Source organism: Galeopterus variegatus, unplaced genomic scaffold (genome assembly GCF_000696425.1).
Source record: "Galeopterus variegatus unplaced genomic scaffold, G_variegatus-3.0.2 Scaffold3293, whole genome shotgun sequence".
Lineage (NCBI taxonomy): Eukaryota > Metazoa > Chordata > Mammalia > Dermoptera > Cynocephalidae > Galeopterus > Galeopterus variegatus.
In genome coordinates this window covers 7,516-16,281 of record NW_007729404.1, presented here as the reverse complement: position 1 = coordinate 16,281, position 8,766 = coordinate 7,516, and the positions used below count along the sequence as shown (strand labels likewise).

General features: G+C 44.1%; 1 protein-coding gene across 1 annotated transcript in view; it reads left to right on the top strand.

Moving 5' to 3' along the window:
- Positions 1 to 4,935, top strand: part of WLS (wntless Wnt ligand secretion mediator) — a 107,192-nt gene extending 102,257 nt beyond the window's left edge. The window contains exon 12 of the mRNA XM_008584518.1: positions 3,879 to 4,935. Within this exon, the coding sequence (XP_008582740.1) occupies positions 3,879 to 3,988 (110 nt within the window). The 3' untranslated portion in view covers positions 3,989 to 4,935. The remainder of the gene's footprint in view (positions 1 to 3,878) is intronic.
- Positions 4,936 to 8,766: the final 3,831 nt, after the last annotated feature.

Below are 8,766 nucleotides of genomic sequence, written 5' to 3'. Positions count from 1 at the left end.
AAAAAAAAAAAAAAAAAAAAAAAAAACCATAGGAGAATCATAGATTTCACTACACAGAGTTGCATTGATCTGGGCCGTCACCTGTAGAAATAATTATGCCTCAGTGTCTTCGCATCTTACAAGGAAACACAAGGTATGCGAAGCCCCTAACACTGAATATGGCAAATACTCCTAAATAACAGCTCTCCTAACACTGATGTGTGTGCTATAAATTCTCTTTCATCAGATGAAAAAACAAAGTTGATATGCCAAACAGTTCATCCAAATCATTGTATGTGTGTATTTATAACCGTGATGCATCACATGCAGACTTCACACATTACTGCCAGTCTTGTTGGCTGTTGGAAACTCCAGTATTTAAGAAGAGGCAGTGGAGCCTAAAGGTTGAGAGCCAGGATCCTGGAGCCTCATTGCTCCCATTTGAATCCCACTTCACTATTTACCAACTTGGTCCTTGGACAAGTTACTTAGCCTCTCTGTGCCTCAGTTTCTCCATCAACAGAATGGGAATGATGATAATAGTACATCTGGACTATTATCATAGTAGAGGACTAAATGCATTAGTATTCGTACAGTGTTTAGAATTCTGTCAGGCATGGGATAAGCATTAAGATAAGCACTCATATAATATAGCTACCTGTTTAAATAAAGAAGCCAAAGAAATTTTGGCTGTTTCTTCAAGTGATCTGCGGGATCATACACTAATTGGAGTCACGTTATTTTAAACTCAAAGATTTACATCTTTGGTTCAAAACCTTGGTAGAGCTACATTCTAGTGTCTATTTCTAAGTTTTTAGTGAAAGGGATTCCTTAAGTAAAGATTTTAAGGTGCTAATGGGTCAACTGGAGTGGTCAGGACTCTCTTTGAAATATTGATGGCTCACACAGACATGCAGATCATGAAGCCTGGCTTTGAGGTTTTGATGCAACCCTCAGATATGCAAATTCAGAACTAGCTTTGACCTAGAAATGTGAGGCTCTTACTTCACCTGCCTGACTGAGGGATGGACTGAAAGTTGCGGCATTGAGAGTGCAAGTTAGTATTGGCCAGCTACCAAAAAGAAAAAGAAAAAAAAAAAAGAGAGAGAGAGAATGCAAGTTAGTGGCCTGGGAGAACTTGCTTATTGTATAAGTAATGGTTCAGTGTGGCCCAAGGTGGCCCTGGTGAAGCCTTTCATCAGCCTTACTTTGTACCTGCGCTCTGGCTCAAGGGTGGGTGAATTTGGACGTGCAGGAGGCTTGGGCTGATACCCCTTTAGTACCTTCTTACCTACAGTCCTGTGGGTTAGACCCTTGCCAAAATAGCCCCAAGTGCCATTAGCAGTCCTCTGCAATAGCTAGTGACCTTACTTCTGAGACTAGGGAGTCTCTTGGGTAGAGAGCTCCCAGGCTGGCATTTAATTATAGGCTGATTTTGCTTTGCAGCTGCTGAGAAATGGCTCTACAATGAAAAACTAATCCCATTTGGCACACGTGAAGGGCATCAGCCAACTGGCCTGCAGGGTCAGTGTGTGGGGTGACCTCTGGAGTTCTAAGGCCTTGAGATTCACTGCTGCCCAACAATTGTTAAACAAGTGACAAGACACTAGTCCTTANAGCCTCTCTGTGCCTCAGTTTCTCCATCAACAGAATGGGAATGATGATAATAGTACATCTGTCAGAGTACTGGTAGAGGACTGAATGCATTAGTATTCGTACAGTGTTTAGAATTCTGTCAGGCATGGGATAAGCATTAAGATAAGCACTCATATAATATAGCTACCTGTTTAAATAAAGAAGCCAAAGAAATTTTGGCTGTTTCTTCAAGTGATCTGCGGGATCATACACTAATTGGAGTCACATTATTTTAAACTCAAAGATTTACATCTTTGGTTCAAAACCTTGGTAGAGCTACATTCTAGTGTCTATTTCTAAGTTTTTAGTGAAAGGGGTTCCTTAAGTAAAGATTTTAAGGTGCTAATGGGTCAACTAGAGTGGTCAGGACTCTCTTTGAAATATTGATGGCTCACACAGACATGCAGATCATGAAGCCTGGCTTTGAGGTTTTGATGCAACCCCCAGATATGCAAATCCAGAACTAGCTTTGACCTAGAAATGTGAGGTTCTTACTCCACCTGCCTGACTGAGGCATGGACTGAAAGTTGCGGCATTGAGAGTGCAAGTTAGTATTGGCCAGCTACCATAAAGAAAAAGAAAAAAAAAGAGAGAGAGAGAATGCAAGTTAGTGGCCTGGGAGAACTTGCTTATTGTATAAGTAATGGTTCAGTGTGGCCCAAGGTGGCCCTGGTGAAGCCTTTCATCAGCCTTACTTTGTACCTGCGCTCTGGCTCAAGGGTGGGTGAATTTGGACGTGCAGGAGGCTTGGGCTGATACCCCTTTAGTACCTTCTTACCTACAGTCCTGTGGGTTAGACCCTTGCCAAAATAGCCCCAAATGCCACTAGCAGTCCTCTGCAATAGCTAGTGACTTTACTTCTGAGACTAGGGAGTCTCTTGGGTGGAGAGCTCCCAGGCTGGCATTTAATTATAGGCTGATTTTGCTTTGCAGCTGCTGAGAAATGGCTCTACAATGAAAAACTAATCCCATTTGGCACACGTGAAGGGCATCAGCCAACTGGCCTGCAGGGTCAGTGTGTGGGGTGACCTCTGGAGTTCTAAGGCCTTGAGATTCACTGCTGCCCAACAATTGTTAAACAAGTGACAAGACACTAGTCCTTAGGATAGGGCAAAGGCTTTCTTCTAAGTTATGGTATGAAATCCCAACTGAAAACAGCATTTATTTATTTAATTGCCTGCTTTGAACCAGGAAAAAATTCAGTCCCAGAAAATTAGGTCATATCATATGTGCACAATATAAAAATCACAGACACCCGTTTAACGTTTTAATCCCCAGCACTCCTCTCCACAAATATGCATGCACATGTGGACCCCCATACCTAGTCGAGCTGAGCATGATTGGTTCTGGATGTTTTCCATTTTCCCTTTGCTAGTTAAATAATCGATTGTTATGGCTGGTAGCAGACTTGAAAGGTTTAACTCACAGAAACATTTTTTTTTCTGCTGATTGAGAAAAGGCCACATTATTCCATGTTAGCAGAATACCTCTGTCCAGTGATGACGAGTTCAAGATACTAGTGTGTATGGAATCCTGGAGGGGATAAGAAAATTCAGAGGGCATTTCTGCTACTTTTTCCTGAATAGGAAAGCCCCTAATTGTTGCTACCTGCATTGGATTTACCGTGGTTCCTTACCCAGTCTCTTAGTAGATAATGCAGGTCTGTTTGCCTTCGCATAGCATCACCGCTTGGTAAGTTTTCACAGCAATTTGTGGGTGGCTGCTCTGCCCATCAGTCGGGGTGTGTGTGTCTTGGCTTAGCCCACTGTCTGTTCTGGGAGTCAGACGGTCCTTCCTCGGCCTCACTGCCAGCTCTGTCGGGGGCCTGCTCCTCTACCTGCAGCAGTCACCTTACTTCCCTCTCAGTTTCTTTGTGAAGCTGACATGATCACGGTGCCCACTTCAGAGGGCTCTTGTGAGCATTAAATAAGATCATGTATAAAGCATTTAGAAGAGTGTCAGGCACAAACTAAGCTCTCATTAAATGTGAATAATTACTACGAATAACATCAGCAGTGAGCTAACTCATGCATTGTTAATGACTGCTCTCTGGAAGCCAAAAATGATATTAAAAAAATACTGCAAATCAAAGTGAAAAGATGGGGAGTTGGCCCTTGGCTTGGATGCTGTATGCCCTGGTTTTCTCTAGGAGCTCAGAATGTGAAGGAGGGCTGGCATCAGGGTAGAGTGGTTATTATTGCGATAAATCACAGCTTGTTTCCTCTTCTCCTTAAACACATCTAACACCGAGAACCCTGTTTCAGGCGATTTGGGTGTCCACAGTGGGGAAGAACTCCAGCTCACCACCACTATCACCCACGTGGACGGACCCACCGAGATCTATAAGTTGACCCGCAAGGAGGCCCAGGAATAGGAGCTGCAGCGCCTGGCTGGGACTGTGTCCCCACCCCCAGCCCCTCTGACTAGAGTGGGGAGCATGCCGAGAGCTCCATGTGCACACGAATGTCTCGCGGCACTTAGCTGTGGTTTCTTGGACCAGCAGCGTGGACATTTGTCGGTTTGTCTTCTGACTAGCTTTTGGAGGAACATTTCTGCAGCCACTAATGCACTGTGTATGATAACAAAAACTCTGGTATGGCACATTTTCTTTGATCATTGTTAATTAGTGACATAGTAACATCTGTAGCAGGTGGTTAGTAAACCTCGTGTGTTGGGGGATGTACTTGGGGGACAGGGTCTATACTGAGTGGAATATTTGACTTTTTTTTCCCCTGTTTTAGATTCTAGGATAGATTTTAACATCCTTTGCAGTTCAAGGTAGGCTGGTGTCATAGTCTTCTCACTCCTAGTTCATGACCACTTTTTTTTTCTTATTTATATCACCAAGTAGCCTATTGAGTTAATATTTAAGTTGTCAATAGATATGTGTCCCTATTTTTTAAGACATGATATAAAATAACTGAATTTCACGAGAAGGTCTATTCTACCAGGGGCATTTCAGCTTTTAAACCAAATCTGTATATCCAATACTAACCAGTCTGTTGGATGTGGGTTTTAAAAAATGTTTGCTAACCTACCCAAGTAGGATTTATTGTATTAAACGGCCTTTGGGTCTGAAAAGCTTTTTTAACCTCTTGCTTAAAATGTGTTTTCTTTTGATAAGATGCTTCAAACAGACTCCAAAAGTGTAGATCTAATCATTTAAATAAACCTGTATGTATGTGCATATATGTATATGCACACCCCCACCTCCTGCTCAGACCAACACAATGCATGCAGATTCTTTTCCATGTGAGTCTGTAGTGTGTGGGGGTGGGGGGGGGATAGCTTTATGAAAAATTAAAATATTTTGCCATGAAATCAAAGTGTGTGGGGCAGTATATATTCCTGCAGATAGGGTAACATTTTCTGTCCTGGGTCGTTAACCTCCCTAGGCTGGCAATGAATGCTCACATGTGCGGCAACAGGGAAAACAGTCGTTTTGCTTTATAAGCCGACATCGCTGCCATTCCCACTTCTCCAAATAGCCTATTTCTTTGTGTTTTGATGCTGTCATTGGAGAGGCAACGCGGTATAGCAAAGTGAGAGAATACAGTTTCCTGTCGAAGGTCTGTCATTTCCTAGGTGCGTGACCATGTTCAAGCCATCTGACCTGGCTGCTCCCTCACCTACAAACTGGCATTCATAAACATTAACTGCTTCACAGGGTCACAGTGAAAATTAAATCAGTTTAGGTATACAGAAATGCTTTATAAACTATAAAGCCATATAAATATGTTCTTCCTCTAGTCTAAAAACAATTTCATGAGTGTCTTGTTTTTCAGACACATGATGCCTGGAGATCCGAGACATAGTCCATTTAATTCCCTGATTTTGGTTAAAACCATGGTAAGCAGTGACAGCAGGAAGCACCAGGCCTTTTACTAACCTGGTAAACATCGGGTGGCCTACAGTCCTAAGCACTCACGTCCACTTCCTGAGCAACTACCGTGGTGCCAGGAATCAAATATAGCCCATGCCTCCCAGTCCAGCAAAGATGAGCTTAAAACACTGCAAGGGATCTCCTGCCCCAGAGGATGGAGGTCTCTGGCCTCTGGGATGGGGAAGGGCCTGAGATGGACCTTAAAAAAGAAGTAAGATTTTACCAGGGCCAAAGGGCAAAGGAATCTGCAGTACAAAAATCCCAGAAGTGAAGCATGGAGAATGTATGGATAAGGTTGGTCCTCAGGCCCGGCTGGCACGAGGGAGGGAAGTAGCAGAAGGTGAGCCCCACGGACCTGTGAGGCAATGGAAGAGTTTTTAATGCTATGGTAAGAGTTACAAAACGCCTCGGGTTTTAGGCCAAGAAGTGACATGATCAGAATTACCACCGGAGCACGGAGAGGCTGGACAGGCCCAGCAAAGGGATCACAAACACTGCAGCCTGCGCAGTAGAAGGAGATGGGGGTAGGACGGGAGGTTATTTTGGAGATAAAATGGACAAGGTTTGAGTGTTCTGAATGTGGGCTTCTCAGAAAGCAGAGTCAAATTTCAAGCCCTTGCTGGGTGGGGAAAAAGTAGGACCCCTGACAGAATTAGAGATTTCTGGATAATAAGTGTCAGGGAGTCTGTTACTCAAAGTTCTACAGGCAGTAGAAGCCAACTCCAACAAGCTTAGCCGAAAGAGGGGCTCTACTAGAACTTCCCTAAGATATCTCATGGGTTCATGGCAGAGCTGAATTAACCAGAAAGAAAGGGAATGGGCACAGCTCTAACAGACCCCAGCACCTGGAATTCATGGACCTCTCCCCTAGAGCAATGCCATTTACAACGAGTCCAAGTCTTTGTCCCTCTCGCTTCAAAACTAGGAGAGGCTCAGCTTCAGGCAGGTGCTGTTCCTGTGACAATTAGCTGTGACCAGGATGTTAGGTCAGATGGCTGCTAGAGGCTCACCCTGTGGATTGGGGTCAGTTTCCAAAGAATGGCAAATCCATTGAGCTTGGCAAACAATCAGAAAAGATCTAGCACAATGGGTGAGAGGGTGAGTTTGGATTTGGCTGGGCTGGGTTTTAAAAGCCATCTTCCAGAGGAAACTACAAGCTGACAAGTAGCGGTGGAGAGTCAAGCAGACCACTGGGCAGGAGATTTGGCAGCTGCTATCATGAGGAGAGAGAATTATAGCTGGAGCAGAGCATCAAAGACCAGCAAGAGTGGGGAGCCAGGCACCCCACATTCGATAGGAGAGGGGAAGAAAATGAGGTGGATTAACCAGAAAACTGTGGTGTGCGGAAGAGCCAAAGAAAGAGCCAGATTCATGAAAAAACAAACAATGTTAGATATCCTGAGAGGTTCAGCAGCATTTAAGGGCTGGGTTAAGCCTACTGGATTTGTGGTTTGGAAGTGTGTGACCTTCTCAAGTGGCAAGAGCAGAAGTTGGACAGAAAAAGGTGGAACAGAGTCAGTGGCTGGTCGGCATGGGAAAGAGGTAGGACTCCTGCTCCCAGAGGAACCAGAGTAAAGGGAAGGCTTGTGTTTTTTGGTCTGGGAGAAAACTGGACTGAGTTTATAAGCCTGAGGGTTGAGATCCAGCCATGAAGGAAAGTTGACGGTGGAGTAACACAGCCACAAGGAAAGTCAGAGATTTGGGATCAAGAGCACGAGGTGATGGGTTAGCTTTGAAGGAGTGAAAGGACACTTTCATCCTGAGCCAGGAGGGAAATAGCAGATGAACAGTGGATAAATTTGAGGTCAAAAGCAAAGAGGCTGCAGCATGTCCGTCTGGGTGTTCTGTCCTCTCCACAAAAGTGTTGGAGCTCCGCTGAAGAAGTCTCAATTTCAAGAACACAGGCTGAGCACAGCCAGGTTCAATCAGTGGAGAGTGAAGTGGAAATGCCTCAAAAGGTAAGAAAAAGCTTCTATTAAGGACTGTCAACCTAGAGAAATACATATACACCAGTTTTATACATCGTCATAAACATTTTTTATGTAGGTTTTAGAGGATATTAAAGTATAAAATTTTTCAATTACCTGCTTTTAAAAAATAAGAAAATTTACCAGCATATTCAATAAACAAGTAAAATACGATTGCTATTTAAAATAGAAAAACAGTTTTATGTTAGTTGGGTTTTCACTGTGTGTTATTCCTACATCTTCCCCTTAGGGGAAGAAAATGTCCACACACATGAAATAAGCGGTTCCCATGTGACCCCTGGGTAGTTTTAATTATTTCGCAAAACTGAGATAAAGCACTGTAATAATTCTGATGCCCAAATTCAACCCATTCTCAGAGCTGGTGGAGCTCTTGGGAGTCACACCCCTGGGGTCCTGCAAGTACTTTTGAGAAGTTCAGGAGAAATGTCAGAGGGGAGGCTGGAGGCCCTTGCCTTGTTAGCATGGTGGTGGCCTCACCATGGTCTCGGGTCTCATCCTCGTCTTGGCAGTGCTAGAAACTATGTTGTGTCAACTCTTTCCGATTGGATCAGGTTCTTAGAGGCTGACTGGTAACATTGGGGGATCTATAAACTGGAATTCCTACGTGATCTCTTACAGTGAAGAATACAGTGTCTTCTGCCTCCACCAGCTTACGCATGTTCTTTTCTATTGCCAGGTAACCATGGAGGCTAAAAGAGGAAGTAGAGGGTTTTTGATGGACAAGGAATAAATGTACAGAGAAATGGGTGCCCTTGAAAGAGATAACGTCCCCACCACGGTGAAGCCTGAGGAATCATTCTTGTCCCTCCAAAGAAAATAAACAGCTCCCTAAGAAGTGCCCAGCAGAGTGTAGAACTCAACCAGGGGGGTTGGCGAGTGAGCAGGTGGATGCCCTTTACCAATCCCAGTGCCTCTGTGACTGCTGCATAAGCCTAACTACTTTGTGATCCCCTTCTTCATTCAAGCTGACTTTGCTCCTTCCTCTGACACTCATCATCAGGACGTTATTGGGATCCCCTTCTTCATTCAAGCTGACTTTGCTCCTTCCTCTGACACTCATCATCAGGACGTTATGCAGTTGATTAGGCTGAGCTTTCCCGTGCATTCTGACTGGCATGGGACTGTGTCTCCTCCGTCTCCGGCATTTCAAGGTCCTTTTCATCCTGTTGTGCTACAGGAACCATTCTGACTTCTGCAAGCTTGCTCTCACCATCATGTTTAGATACAGGACTGATTTCATTGTATAAGGATGATAACTTGGTTTGTGAGACTACATTAGCA